The sequence below is a fragment of the Macrobrachium nipponense genome, chromosome 5 (genome assembly GCF_015104395.2).
Source record: "Macrobrachium nipponense isolate FS-2020 chromosome 5, ASM1510439v2, whole genome shotgun sequence".
In the NCBI taxonomy this organism is placed as follows: Eukaryota; Metazoa; Arthropoda; class Malacostraca; order Decapoda; family Palaemonidae; genus Macrobrachium; species Macrobrachium nipponense.
Window position 1 is genome coordinate 144,112,579 of NC_061107.1, and position 16,509 is coordinate 144,129,087.

Sequence of the window (16,509 nt, forward strand, 5' to 3'; positions counted from 1 at the left end):
ACATTACGCTTTGAAAATAAATTTCGATAATTACTGTTAAGTCGCTGTAGAAATATGCCATGATCGTTTAGACACTGTAAATTCTTAAAACATATTAACATCTACGTTATTTTTGGCCTTCCAAATATGAATTCCTTCGTATAAACTATTTAACAGTCAGGCTATTTATTCCTCCACAGAGTGATGGCAGTCAGGAAGAGAAATGAAATAGCGTAGCATATTCCCATTGGTGATACGAATGATTAGTCTACTGATTTGGATGAGACTAGGACATGGATACCGAAGACTTCGGTCAAGTAAATGAAGCCTTGATTCTGAATAACAAAAGTCAATGGTAAAATGTGCGTTTAAGAAGACTGAAAAAGAAACACTAACAAGCAGTTAAAGAAAACTGAAAAAGATATGATTATACCTAGTCGTTTCTATTTGTCTGTTTTTACGGTAATTACGTTTCTCCATAATCTTACCATCAAATGGGATACGTAAGCTCGACTTGTAACATGATATTATCTAATGTTTGTTTATTTGTTTGTATGGTGTTTTTACATTGCATGGAACCAGTGGTTATTCAGCAACGGAACCAACGGCTTTACGTGACTTCCGAACCGCGTCGAAAGTGAACTTCTATCCCCAGGAATACACATCTCTGACTCCTCAATGGGGTGCCCGAGAATCGAACTCGCGGTCACTGAGGTACCAGGCCAAGACCATACCGACCACGCCACTGAGGCGCTGATATATACTGAAGATTACAATCTTGCGCGTAGGATGCAAAGAATTCCAATTTTATGATAAAGTTCACTGCCTTTCATAGACACAGTCCAGTAATTAAGTTATATGTAGATTTCGTGAAGAAAAAGCTCGGTACGCTATTTCAAAAGAAAAAAATAAGTCAAATTATAGCGGACATTTTCAACGTTTGGTTCTTGAAATAGGAAAGTAATAACAGATTAACCATCATTTTCTAAAAGTGAACATAATCTTTGAATAGGATGGCTGATAGATCCAGAAGAAGGAGATAGAAAAATGCAGCGGTTCTATAGAACAGCAGGACTAATGTTATGTCAGTCCTATGACTACTGCCATGAATGTATGTACTTATCAGGAGAATCCAGGCACTAACACTAATTAAGGTGTCGTCAATTAGCGTTCTTTAGAAGCTTTGTAACCTGACGTTATGAAAATGAGACTCTATTTTACATGTAATTATCATGAGATAGCATGAGGATAAACCATGATTTTTCTCCCCCCCCCCCAAGACACACACGTCGCCCCTTCCCCATACCCCCCCCCCCAAAAGGATGCACTGAAACCTTCCTGGGGATAGAAGTCAGCTCTTTCTGTCTTGCAGTTTAATTTCCTTTCTTACAACTAGCTATGAGTGCGTTACAATAGAATTCCTTGCTCCCTTATTAACTTTAACCACAGATGTGATGAGATTATATAGACAGGCATAGATACTATGTAATCCAATAGCAATACTCAAATGGTTGCAGCTGTAGCTAACGCTGGTTATTCAGTCACGGGCCTCTTGAAATTTCGTGCTCTACGAACAGAAAAAATAACTAAAATATACTTTAGATTGGCGAGCCACGACATCCCTTTGTGGGTCAATTTGATCATTTTAGCCAGTACTATTGACTATATCAATTGCAGACTTAAGTTGCAGTAATAATAACTAAGTAACACATATGCCAAATACTCTCAATAATAGTTTCTCTAAAAAAAAATAAACAGACAATAGCACCCCTTGAAACTAAGGTTGTGGCTTCTCATTCTGTTTAAATTTATGTATCAAGCTAGATCAAGATGTCTGGGTAAACTAAACTGATTACTTACATTTTATTTGTTAAACCCAACTGCTAAAACCTAAAGGCAGTGCCATGAATAGTATTTTATATTATCTTGCCAATCCTCCCTGTCGACTGGTAAATCTTAAGACACATAAATGTATCAGTCATAGCTGGACTTTGCAAGGTGTGATTTTCAGTCTGATATTGCTCTTTCTGCATGGATAATAATAATGCCCCTTGTGCCATGTATGTAGCTCACAGAGCATATTGACACATTTTGGCCATGAGTTCCGAAACCCGTTGACCTCTTTACCTTTTAAACACTAATCTTGGGCGTCAGCCATCATCACAATCTAAAGAAGACACAAGTCTTTCATCACTTTGAATATCAAAGACAGATTCTACGCTGTTTAAGCAGAGTTTTTGCAAGCATTTCCATCAGAATCACAGTTGCACTTCTCTGTGCGGTACATCTCTGTGATTTACAACATCTGCCCCTAACCAGTTTTACTGTTTACTTTGTGGCAGGTAGGTCTTGAAAAAGGTCCAAACCATTATTGATGACAAATGACATTGGTTAAGTGAGCATAGCCCCTCTGGCTGCTTCCCAGATTAGTGCCTAGTAATGTTCATATAGCGCTGCATGATGCAGAGCTCTTGTTTGGGGACCGCATACTTTTTGCTTCTTTATTACAGAAGAACTTCCGCTGTAGATCTGGCAACTCACACAGGTTTGTATCTTGATCTTACAGTTAGCATAAAATTTTTTTTGTTTTGGCTTCTTGGATGGCAGAATAGGGTGGCAGATCGTATCTCATTAAAGAATTTTCTATGTCCCCAAAGACAGACTGAAATGTCTTCCAACAAGCCAGCTTACACATACCAGTAAACCTTCTAATTTGTTCTTCCCAAATGAAGGTATAGAACCAAGACCGCGCTGCAACAGACTGGCCTCCAGTTATAACTGGTTTCAAAAGAACTTCCTATCTCGACACCCCTGTGACTGTAGTAAAGCAGGTATTTTGTTTGTTTGTAAAATGTTTTTACTTTGCATGGAACCAGTCGTTATTCAGCAATGGGACCAACGGCTTTACGTGACTTCCGAACCACGTCGAAAGTGACATTCTATCACCAGAAATGCACATCTCTCACACATCAATGGAATGTCTGAGAATCTAACTCGCGGCCAACGAGGTGGCAGGGCAAGACCACACCTATCACGCCACTGAGGCGCTAGTAAAGCAGGTTTCTACGACAGAACAAATTCTCCTCCAGTGTTCAAGACTAGTACATCAGTGAAAGGTGTCTGAACGTCCAATGTTACAGCACATCTGCCTTTGCGTGAACATGCTAGGTTTTATGTGGAATTGGTTGGAACATTTGAGGCAATGGACCACTGATTCCCAGTGATAACCAGCTACTGTAAATCTCTGGATTTATCAATGATTTGCAGAGCCAGATATGTTATCTAGTCCATAATATTGATGAATGACAAATTTCTCTCAGGGAACCATGGTTTATGGGCGTTGTAAGAAACAGATTACCTCACTGACTTCTGACTAGCAGTATTTTCTTCTCTTGCTGCCTCTTTGAGTGAATTTGTTGGATCACATTTTGATTACCTATGTCTAATCTTGTCACTAAGTGCTTCATCAAATTAGAGCAGGTATGTACCCACCATTGTTTCCCCATTTCTTGCAAAACTGGGATCCCATCAATCACAGTGCTGATTGTATTTCCTAAGGAATATTATGGGCTGCCTCAGAACCAAAAGCCTGTATACTAGCATAAGGCTATGTTAATCTGCAAGAACAGAACTCAAATTTTACCAAGTATTCTCTGACATCAATGTTAGGCTGTGCACAGGAGCTCCTCTTCCCTTTTAACTTTATGACCTGTTTTGTTTGCATGTTTTCATTTAAGAGAGTGCAGTTTCCTCCTTGATGCCCGGGAAAGACTTGACACCTCCCGACCTATTTGTCTGACATAGTTGTCTGACAAGTGAGGCTCATGAGATCTTGAAATCATTGTAAAGTTGCTACACAGTTCTCTGGGTAGCTGGTATCTGTCTCTTTTGCTTGTCAACCTAACTCAGGTAATATAAAGAATAGCCTTGTTATAGTGTTTTCATTCAGGCTAATAACAATAAATCCACCAGAGACCTTCATCCATCACTTGCTGTACAAAATGCTACTTCATTCTTGTTCACAAAGCGGTTACCATTCTGTAACTCAACTCATACATTAATCAACATATGTGAAAATATGAATTGAAAACACAGATTTAATTTGATAGCCAAGACAATATCTGAATAAAAAAACGAAAGAAAAAAGAAAAAACGAACACTTCAGAAAGGACGCCTGTAAAGACTTTATCTCAGCCAGGGACACTCAAGGGCACAGGAGTATTCTGTGAATCTTTTAGGTGAAAGATCTCAAACTATAGTGCAGGAAACCCTTAAACAAATTTTCTGTTAGTGTTTGCGCTTTAATATATTCAGGTACTGTTCAAGCTTGCCTATGTTCTCTTGAGCCATTGTTTGATGGGCGTTACGCTCTTCAATGTCATCCTCACAATCTTCATTCACGGAGTGTGCCTGGTTCTGAAACTCTTTTGTATTCATCAAGGCATGTCTTTGGCTATAAAAGGATAGGTGCTTGCAGGGTGACAGCATCTTTTACGACAAACAAGTATTTGTTAGACAAGGCAGTGGACAAACAAATAAATAGGTGGCTTTACAGACACCAAATAGTGCTATTTTGCCCATTTTTTGTTTGACTTATAATAACCCGTAAGGCATTTGTCAATAAAAAGTCATCGCATTCTAATTAACAGAATCAATAACGTAATTTCATTGTGAGTCATCTTGGCTAAAAAGCACATCGTGAAGACTTAATACATTCATAGTTACATACATTAGTTATGCATAAATACATTTAAGTTTTTTATGGTGTGCTTGATTCGCCAATCTATAAAGGAAAATGTTACTCGATGGCACGAGTCATTCTGAAGTTACCTGTTTTGAGTTTTGGGGCAGGTAAAAATTAAATGTAGTTTGTGCAACTCAATATTTAAGATAAAAACACAAAGTGTAATTCTGAGTATCTCAAAGTACATAATGGCATACGTTAACATTTCTACAATTTTGGGTTAATTAAATTATATGAAACTTATGCCACTTCATATCTGAGAAAAATTTTCATTGCAGATTTCAGAGTATCCAAAAGGATAGAAGTTCTAATGGCATATATGAGATTTTCCCTTTCAGTTGTACAAGAGGACCTTTATTTCTGTAATGCCTGGCCTATAATTGCACCATTTACACATAATTCCATCCAGTATCTAAAATGTAAAAAGGTATGGAAACTCTGTAGGAAGCCAAGTATTTTGCTGCATTGTGTAGTTTCAGTTTAAAACCTGCATGCACCCTTCTTGTACGAATTATCCCCGTGATAAAAACATTTCTTTGAAACTCTACGGAGCGATTACTTTGTTAAAACACTTGGAATTTCAAAGCCTTCTCGGTAGTCAGCATTAGGTATTCAGTAAGACAAGGTTAATAGGGGTTCTCCTTCGATGCTTTGCCTGTAACTGGCTATTCTGTCTAATGAACTTTGGGAAATGACAAATCACAGTCCTTGACATCCTATGGGTTTGGATAACGTAGGATATGATCCGTCGTCAGCCGATCATCTCCCAAATGACTTCATTCCAACACCTAGGTTTCTTATGTAATGAATCTAATTCTGCTATTGGCTGATGTTACTTTCTATGTATGTATGTACACACACACATATAAATATATACATATAAATGAAGTAATAATAGTCCACACTTATGTAAAAATGTGTATTAAAAATACATGAAAGACGGGAGCTTTCGTCTACTTGACCAGTAGACCTCATCAGCCGTACTGATTTTTTCTTTTCAAAAAAATAATACAAAAAAGTTACGAAAGACAGGCAGGACTCTGGAACCGTCCCCAAGGGAGATAACAACCAAAACAAACTATCTCCATCACGTTATTCCCTCGTTCAAATGTCTGGCCAAAAGACGAGCCGATCGTCGTGGTTGAACTACCTCCTCCGTGTGTTCGGCTGTTCCCTCGTCCAAATCTTCTGTTATCTCCCTTGGGGACGGTTCCAGAGTCCTGCCTGTCTTTCGTAACTTTTTTGTATATATTTTTTGAAAAGAAAAATCAGTACGGCTGATGAGGTCTACTGGTCAAGTAGACGAAAGCTCCCGTCTTTCATGTATTTTTAATACACATTTTTACATAAGTGTGGACTATTATTACTTCAGATATTCCAGTCACGTTATGGTGATTTTTTGAGATACATATATATATATATATATATATATATATATACATATATATATATATATATATATATATATATATATATATATATACATAATATATATATACATATATATTATATATATATATATTATATATATATATATATATATATATGGATATATATATATATATATATATATATATATATATATATATATGTGTGTGTGTGTGTGTGTGTGTGTGTGTGTGTATGTATACGCAAGATATAAACATTGACATAATGACAGAAAAAAAAAATCTAATCAAAAGCACGATCTGACGAACACAAATAACAAAGGCTCCAGAGCTGCACTTGTTGCGTGAACCCACTGGGTTTGTAGACGCAGATCTCACATCTCAGAATGAACGCGAGTCCGAGTAAGAGCATCTACCTCTCATGAATAGACACTTGAGCTCCACTTACACGACAAAACAGAGTTGACTCACTACGCAATGACCACAGACAACAAACTAGTGACGATGACCATTTATTTTATATGATGCTACATCACGTGACCTACTCGTTCAGCCAATAGCGTGTCGGCTTGAGTTAGGGGTGGTGCTTAACTATAGTATGCTGTATTACGGTACCATAACATGCCTCGCTTTTACTTTCAGCAACGCATTTCACATCCTATTTTTACAAGCTTGATAAAACTTTATTAGCTTTCATTAACAAGTAAGACTTTATTATTATTATTATTATTATTATTATTATTATTATTATATTATTATTATATTATTATTATTATTATTATTATTATTATTATTATTATTATTATTATTATTATATTAGTGCCCTGTTATAAGCAGCAGTGGTAGATTCAAACGAGTGTCATCAGTGTACTAAGTAGAAAGAAGGTTCTAATAACAATAATATTAATCCCCTTTTCATTTCTTTAAAAGTATACATTGGTAATTCAATGCTTATTATAATATTTAATTACCAGTGACGATTTTATCTCAGTTTTAATAAGATTAACAACCAGTTTCAATGTGGTCGTTCGCAGACTTTACTTGTGATTAATTGTTTTACTTAACTGTTGAACTGTTTATTTAAAAGGATTCGAAGAATCTTCCATAAACATCAGAAAGTTACTGTGTGATTATGTCAATCATCCTTAAGATGAGAAGACTTGCGCGAAAGACTCCACAATAAGTCTTCGTATGTAAACTGAAAAACTACCTCAGAAAGTGCAGAAGGTTAACATCTCAATCAGAAGAGCGTCCAAAATCAGAAATATCACTGCCTAGTTAGTGGCGAGATTTTTTTTTTTTTTTTTTTTTTTTTTTTTTTTTTTTTTTTTTTTTTTTTATTGTAGAGAAATCATTTTACTTTTAAACTGGCCACTACGTGTTCATTGCTTTGGTACTTTTTCGGTAGAGTTCATGGCAAAACATCTCGTGTTATATATCGCAAAGAAAAGGAACATCAGTAGATTTTTTGCTAGAAAACTTATTTTGAGAATTACTTCGTATAATAGGTTTTATATCTCAATGGAGTAAAAACTTCATTATAATTACAAACAAGAGAATGTAGAGCTAAGCGTGAATCTCTTTCTCTTCGTCGCACACAACGCAAACGTGTCCACACACACACACATATATACGTATATATGTACACTCGTGTGTGTGTTGGTGTCTGTGATGCGTTCACTGTCTGTAACGCGAAAACGTACCGTGAAATATCTATCTAAACTCGTATGTCTGAAAGTTCTCACGAAACTACAACTTGAAACTTTAACAAGACTGTCTATGATTCGAGAATCGTATCAAAGCTGACTTCTATATACATGTCATGAATACAAATTAGACATAACAAAAATGTCCCGTGTTTTCATATTACAGAGAAAAACTCCGGAATTACGTAGCAACTATTATTCTCCAGAATTCTTCTCGCGCTTCCAGTTTCCATAGCAAATGGTGAATGTAGTTTCTCAAAGGCCAACTTACAGCACGTGCGTTTACTTTATAATTTTATAAAAGAAACTGAGTGATTTTGTAACTTCACCAGCTTTCTTCTCGCACTTTCAGTTTCCATAGTCAATGATGAATAAAGTTTCTCAAAGCCCAAACTTATTCCACCTACGTTTACTGTATAATGTTGTGAAAGAAACTGACTGATTTTGTAACTACATCAGCTTTTGATGTGGCTTGACTGGCCACAAATTTTTACAGAATTTAAGATCTGCAAAATGAGATTGTGATGGGTCTCAACCATAAACGCTTATCTATACTTTGTTTTTTCCATCTGTCCATCCGCCTGTGGTGTTTACGCATGGTAACGCTACGTCCCGGGTAAATAGTTACGCTATGTGTTAGTTTTAGGTAAATAAAAGGATATCTGGATGTACATTTGCAGCTGAAAATTGTTTTAATAAATCACTGTATGCGAATTACACCGTTAATATTCGAAATAGGATATCATTTAAAGCCTGGGACACAGTGTTACCGTGCGCAAACACCACAGGCGGATGGACAGATGGAAAAAAACAGAGTATAGTTTCCTGCAATAGATTCCAGAGGAAAAACAGGGGACAGGTCTTTCCCATTCACACTTCACCTGATGAGTCATGGGCAAACCCACTGCAGAATACTAGCCACTTTGTTCACTTTTGAAGGGCTCATGTTTCAGACTGAGATGGCCTTATGTCAGCACAGGCCTTGGCTGTAGATAATATATTTCGCACCCTAGCATCATGGCCTGCCTCTGTCATCTGTTTTTTGAATTTTTCTTTATAAAAGAATAATTAAACATTCCTCATGGGTATGTAAAACTCGCGTGCAAGTAACAATTGCCATGAGGCATCATTCTGTTATAAATATACAACTTTACGTTTCTCCGCATTAAAAAGACATGAGGGTAGGATTGTCATAGATAAGAGGCAATATGAGGATTACGCCATATATTTCCAAAGCATTTCCTATTACAATGCTATTCTTTTCCTTCATAGCTGTGAATCACTTGAGGGGTATCAATTACTCAGAAGCCATTTAGAAAACAACCCTCTTTCCTTTCAGGTTGATACCTAGCAGATTGGGTGAGGCAGGAATACTTGTATAAAAGCAATTAGTATTAAGCACGATATAAAATGATGTACACCTAGTGGTTTCAAAGGCCATTCAAGCCCGTCATTGTGAAAATAATAATAATAATAATAATAATAATAATAATAATAATAATAATAATAATAATAATAATAATAATAATAATAATAATAAAAATAATAATGTTCTAAAGGGTCCACAATAATACAAAGTGTAAAAAGTCTGTGTATAATTTTGAAGACTTTACAGAAAGCTTTCGAACCCTTCCCTGGGTTCATCTTCAGATGAACCCAGGGAAGGGTTCGAAAGCTTTCTGTAAAGTCTTCAAAATTATACACAGACTTTTTACACTTTGTATTATTGTGGACCCTTTAGAACATTATATATACTCTCGTGATAGAGAGTTTTTCCCTAATAATAATAATAATAATAATAATAATAATTATAATATCCTTTATTTCGGCTCAGGGCCATATACAATGAATATACAAAATACACAGTCACATACAATCTAGATATATGAGACAACATGATAAGAAAAATGAGTAATCGGCACTTATCCACAAAATAGCTGAGGTAGCGTAAAAGATAGTAATCACAATACTGGTAATAACAGTAATAATACTGATGAGAAAAAAAAATGCATTGAGTTATAACAGTTAGTACACAGATTATATAACTTAAATTTCAACTAGAGACCTTAGGTGGTTATAGTAGTCAGGTCCATAGGGCTAAATACGAAAATTGAATGTAGAAAAAAAAAAATTTTTTTACTTGATAGTGATCACAGTAATAATGAAAAAATAAAATATCAGCAATAAATATGATAATGACACAATCTGCAGATGACATCTTGCCAATACAGATATTTAGTCCTTTAGGGGACAAAGGTCTCATTTTCCCATCTTTCCCACAATTTAGATCTTCTTGCTTCACTCCTTAGGATGCTTTGTATGAGCGAGTTGCCGCTGTTTCTCACTCGGGTTACCAGACTGGACATTGTTCGCCTTACAATGATTTTTAAATTGTCCAGGTGGTTTTCTAAGAACATCTGTGTGGCGGAGTGGTAGCGTGGAGTGTTTGTGAGGCGCCTCAGAATGTCATTGTGCACAACAGTGATACGTCTCATGGTCTCTCGGGTAAAGTTCGTCCAGAGGGAACACCCATAGATACTGTAGCAGTACGAGCGGAAGAGCAGCAGTTTCACGTCTCGGTGACAGAAGGCAAACCTCCTTGCAATCATGTTACCAGTTGCACATAGTTTACGACGCCTCTGTTCAATGTCTGCCGTATCTTTTAGGTCGTCGGTGATAATATGACCCAAATACGGAAATTCGCGCACAAATTCCAGCCGATGGTTTCCGAGGAAAATTTGTGGTTCTGCAATATGTTTAAGCGATCTCGGGAGCAGCGACATGCACTGGGTCTTGGTTTCGTTGTAGATTATATCAAATTCCTCTGCATATTGGCGGCAAGTGTCGATGAGTCGTTGGAGGCCATGCACTGATGGGGAAATCAGAACCATATCGTGGGCGTAACAGAGGTTGTTTATAGTTGTTTCATTGACAGTGCATCCGATTGGGAGTGAGTTCAGTTTGACATTCAAGGCATATGTGTACATATTAAACAGGTATGGAGAGAGAATGCCCCTTGCCGAAGCCCGTTTAGGGAGCCAAAGGTGTACGATAATACGTTACCCCATTTGACACAGAATTGCTGTGTGGAGAACCAGCAACGTAAAATGCCAATTAGATATAGGGGTGTGCCCCTTTTATGCAGCTTCAGGAAGAGCTTCAGGTAGTTTACTCTATCAAATGCTTTTCTCACATCGACAAAACATAGGAAAACAGGAGAGGCTGATGATAGGTAGCAGTTCAGCAATTCTTTCAGTATGTAGATGCAGGTGTCGGTTGAGTGGTTTGCTCTAAACCCGAACTGGTTGTCAGTGGTGTGTAGAAAGGGGAGAAGTCTCACAAGAAAAACCGACTCAAGTATCTTCGATGCGATCGTTGTGATTGCAATTGGCCGGTAGTTGCCAGGGTCAGCTGCATCCTTTAGCTTGTTTTTGATTAATGGTATCAAGTGAACTAAGAGTAGGGAGTCTGGAAGAAACTGGTGAATTATGCACGCATTGAATAGGGCAGCTAGCAAAATGAAAATTATCGGATGGCAGAATTGGAAAGCTTCTGCGGGAAGACACCATCACAGCCGGGCGAACCCAAGGTTTAGGTATACTTAGCCCGTGGGTGAGATAAGTCTATCTTTGTAATCTGTATTCACAAATTATGACAAGGAAGAGACGTGAATTGGATCAGTTAGCAGACAAGGTAACCCAAGGAAAACTCTGACCTCATATCAACTATAGTAGATTCACATCAACCGTGCATTTGATGTCTAGGCCAGGCCCTTACGACGCTCCTGATTGTCTGTTGATAAGCCAATCACAGGGCTGGAAACTTTCAGTCTCTCTCGAGAGTTCACATGGGTAGGATCTATATTCCACCTTTCCAGAGCAATACGTCGTTAAAAAGTATCCCTCTGGAGAGGTGGAACATAGACCCTACCTATGTGAACTCTGGAGAGGTGGAACATAGACCCTACCTATGTGAACTCTGGAGAGGTGGAACATGGACCCTACCTATGTGAACTCTGGAGAGGTGGAACTAGACCCTACCTATGTGAACTCTCGAAAGAGACTGAGAGTTTCCAGCCCTGTGATTGGTTTATCAACAGCCAATCAGGAGCATCGTTAGGGACTGGCCTAGTCATCAAATGCACGGGTGATGTGAATTTACTATAGGACACACAGTAAAGAACCGTTCTGCATCCACACAAACACAGACACTTAGAGAGAGAGAGAGAGAGAGAGAGAAAGCGAGCACCCCTCTGCCCTTAGGTCTATTGAGCTGTTCAACATTTGCTGATTGCTGTGGATCGAGCTGTGCCGAGGTGGAAATAAATGTTACATGGGATTTTTCAGGGTACCATAAAGTCAAAAATAAAAACATTAAAATTATAGGGAAAACCCATTGGCTGCGATCATTGTATAAACAAGAAGATTCTATACAACCCGCATAGAGAAAAATGAGACTCCTTTATTTGAAATATCAATAAGACGATAAAAAATTACTGACGTCATAATGAAACAATGAATACGTGTAAAGGTAATAAATGCAGTTGTTAACAAATATACCAATGATGCAACAGCACACACACACACGCATGTGTTAAATACACGAAAGTACTTGGCACTCTGTCTTTTCTTTTTTTAAATTTTCCCTGTGGCTTCAGCTAATATATATATATATATATATTATATATATATATATATATATATATATATAGAAAAGAGAGAGAGAGAGAGAGAGAGAGAGAGAGAGAGAGAGAGAGAGAGAGAGAGAGAGTGCGTTTGCTTAATTTATTTCAGGATAATTAACTTACAAAATTTATGAAAATAATTACAAGAATTTCCATTGTCTACCATTAGATGTTAAGTAGCCGACAATAAAGGGTTTGTGCCAACATTAGTTTCCATTGGAAATCGAGTCTTCGTTATTGGTTGCAACAGCTTCCTCGTGCTTGTGGAATCTAGGGACCAGTCTTCTCTTGAAAAATCCCACCTGCAAAAAAAACAAAAAGAAAAAAAATGCAAGTAGAGCACATTATGGAACTTCAACCGAAGTAGGGATTCAATCCTCCTTTGAACAAATCCTAATTTTGATAGCACGAATACAGATATTTGCCTTTCATTTCCCATTTTGGGTTTGGAGTTCATTGTTGACTGTTAGAATAATGTTAGAGTTCACCTGCAGATTTATTATTATCCTGTATGAGGATTGTTTCATGAGTTGATAAAAAAAACAGTTTTATATTAGAACTCATCATGAGGAAGACAAAACCTATCATGGCCAGTTTTTTAGCATTCTAAGACCTACATATTATGGAAATCATAACTATTCCTTTACCTTCAAACTGTTCTCCCTAATCAATTCTCTTGCAACGTCTTCTTCCTCATTGAATGTTCTACCTTACCGAGTAACTTCATACCACTATAATTCTTTTACAGTCACCTGTATCTTTTACCTTTATGTGAAGGAGCGTTTATTCCTCTCATCCATTCCTTTGGACATTCCTTTGGAACCTTTCCTTCATCCAGACATATCTTACAAATCCCTGTCAGTCACTAATCACGGCATTGGCATTTTAATCTCAGCACATCCTGTTTCTTTTCATTTTTGAACCTCTCATTTGCCCTATTTACATCCTTAAGCGTCACTTCCATAAGTATTCTGAAACTTAAATAGCCTCTCTCCTATATTATCCATTCATTCAATTTGTAAAATGCTCATTCCACAGTGATTTCAAACAACATCTCTCCATTTGCATCTTTATATATGAGATCCCAGCATCCGTTAACCTTTCTCGCTGCATCTGCATCGCTGTTCTCCCCTAAAGCTCTCCCTAAACTTCTCTGTTTTATTGATGTTATTTGCCAATTTTTTCTTTCCTTTTTCCCCTTCAATAGCGTACCCATTCTCTTGAATACAAGCACACGATACTCTCTTCTGTCATGCAACCCACTTCATTTAATTCCAACCCCCATATATTCTATTAGATAATTACTATATATATATATATATATATATTATATATATATATGTATATATATATATATATATAGTATATGTATGATATACATATAATGTATAATATAAATATATATATATATATATATGTATACATATATAATATGTATATATATATTATATATATATATTATATATATATATATATATATGTGTGTGTGTGTGTGTGTGTGTGTATATATATATATATTGCATATACACACACACACACACACATATATATATATATATATATATATATATATATATATATGTGTGTGTGTGTGTGTCTGCGATTATGTAAGTGCAAATAGATGGGTAAATGTTATAGCAAGTGTGTGGTCAACATAACTCCAACGATACTCTTTATAAAGGTTGAGATTATAGATATTCTTCGTTCAAGGTAGAGAGAGAGAGAGAGAGAGACAGAGAGAGAGAGAGAGAGAGAGAATTGAATTTTACCTTGTACATGCCATAGGCCAAGACTCCGAGCAGTGCTAATCCCGATATCACGGAGAGAAGAATGACCCATGGAGGAGGCAGCTGACCTCTTTCGAGAATGACAGAAACTTTCGTCAAGACGGTGAGGGTTCGTATGACCTCCTTACTTTCCTGTTGGTCTAATGATGGATTGAAACGCCAAGATGTAGGTCTTGCTATGCTCCCTGTGATTTGTGATCTCAGACTGACTGAACTCGGTGCTTTCTGTCAAGCAAGGAAACAATGGCAGTGATAATTACAGTTGGAGGACTGAAAGGTTATATACAATTGAAATTGTGTGGTTTTAGTAAACGCTCAACATGAAACTGAAAACGAACTTCACCTCATACATGAGGAACTCAGGTGTTGTACAACCTCTTTTCATCTGATATTTTCCAAAAATTCTACAATTCAGATTCATACTATGTAGAATGTTGTATTTTAAACTTTCTTGAATTAAAGATAAACCTATTTTCTGGCAAAATCAGTCCAGCCTTAAGTGGTTACCTTGAGATTTATATTCATAGACTTCGTAATCTTACCAGAAAGAAGGATTTGACTAAAACGGCTTCTGTTGTTAGTATTAATTTTCCATTTTGTGCTGTTGGACGCAGACTGCACCTGTAGATATAATTCTATTGAAGGTTAAGTTAATCGAAAAAAACGTTATGGACCAAATCTTATCATTCTAAACAGTATAATAACTGCAGTGGATTATCACAACTCTCAATCCAATGTAAAGTTTACCTAAAAATGGCATAGACGAAGGAGTTGTCGTCTAAGAACGAAGAATGATCCCAGAAGGTGCCATTGTACTGACACAGACCAGCAGCTGAAGGAAAAACCTTTGGCGAAGTCTTCAGAAACGAGAAGGTCCTGTTGTCTGTTCCGTTTCGAATGGGCCAATAGATATCAACCTGATGATAGTTGATTGATATATAGGTATAAAGGTCGTGCACATGACGTCTCCAGATGTTTATAATGACAACTGGCGGACATCATTATGGATTCACACAAATTTTAAAATGTTAACCTACTCTAACTCTATATAATACTGTTATAAAGTAATGCAAAAAGACAGTGGTCCAGTCACGTTCCATTTTATCACATACCTGCTCAAAAAAAAAAAGATTAAGGAAAGCAATGGTTTGCAGCTTATAAGAGAAATAGCTGGATCTCCACTAGATACAAAACTTATTCGTTTACTAACTTCCGTTTTATAGTAAGTTTAATTTACGATTTAAATGTGTTGCATTGACCTTAAAATATTCTTCTTTGCGAACCTCATATTTCCGATAATCAACGCGTTTCTGAATACATTCAAGCTCTCATTTCTCATTCACTCTAAGAACTCCATTTCTTCTAACTGTCCTATCATTCACCTTTGCATAAAAATAACTGGGATAGCTAAGAGATGCATAGCTAGGGGAAAGCAAGCTATGCTATGTTACAAACTGTATGGGGATGGGTGGAAGGGAATGCTTTTCTAAAAAGGCTACTGCATGGGAAAGATTTGATGTGGTCGGATAACATATTGCAAAAGTAACTATTTAGTCCTGGAATGGATAAGAATGAAAGTGACAGAGGATCTGAATCTGGGCCTTTCCTTCAGCAGTAAATGTTTATTTCTTATAAGGAATCGTTGTTAGTCATTGTTAATGAAACTTTCCATATCTCTTCATAGCATTAATTCCTTCAGTGTGCTTAGGGGACAAAAGGGTTTGCTTTTGAGGGTTGGTTTCATAAAGTTATAAGATGTTGTGAACTATTCGTTCCTCATAGAAGAGCAAAGTGTAAATACTTCATGTTAATCAGCAAAACCTTAATGCTACAAACTCGACTTTGGTGCTGACTTCACGTTATTTATTAGACATTACTGCTGATAAAGGATATTTGTACTAAGTTATTTATTGCAAAGATGTATGATAGGGAAGTTAGAAGAAATGGAGTTCTTGGAGTGCATGAGATTTGAGAGCTTAATTGCTTTCAGAAACGCGTTGATTATCGGAAATGAGGTCCCCAAAGAAGAACATTTTTTGAGGAATTTTAAATCAGTTATTGTGAAGAATAATGTTTGGAGTATATCTGTTCATTGTTCGACTGAACTGAAAGTGAGAATATTGGAAATGAATTTTCTGCAAGGAGAGGAGGGGTTATATGCCTGAAAGTATCTTTTTAGAATGAAGTGAGACTCTTAATAAAAGGGATGAAGGGTAGCTTA

At 36.7% G+C, this 16,509-nt stretch overlaps 2 protein-coding genes across 3 annotated transcripts in view; both read right to left on the reverse strand.

Moving 5' to 3' along the window:
* Window positions 1-4,416, reverse strand: part of LOC135215960 (uncharacterized) — a 22,631-nt gene extending 18,215 nt beyond the window's left edge. The window contains exon 1 of the mRNA XM_064250916.1: window positions 4,311-4,416. Coding sequence (XP_064106986.1) covers window positions 4,311-4,416 — 106 coding nt within the window. The remainder of the gene's footprint in view (window positions 1-4,310) is intronic.
* An 8,132-nt stretch (window positions 4,417-12,548) lies between these two features.
* Window positions 12,549-16,509, reverse strand: part of LOC135215701 (integrin alpha-V-like) — a 34,786-nt gene continuing 30,825 nt past the window's right edge. For both annotated transcript variants that reach the window (XM_064250659.1, XM_064250657.1), the window contains exons 20-23: window positions 15,036-15,205; window positions 14,831-14,909; window positions 14,271-14,513; window positions 12,549-12,803 (exon numbers count right to left, since the gene is read on the reverse strand). In XM_064250659.1, coding sequence (XP_064106729.1) covers window positions 12,708-12,803; window positions 14,271-14,513; window positions 14,831-14,909; window positions 15,036-15,205 — 588 coding nt within the window. In that variant the 3' untranslated portion in view covers window positions 12,549-12,707. The remainder of the gene's footprint in view (window positions 12,804-14,270; window positions 14,514-14,830; window positions 14,910-15,035; window positions 15,206-16,509) is intronic.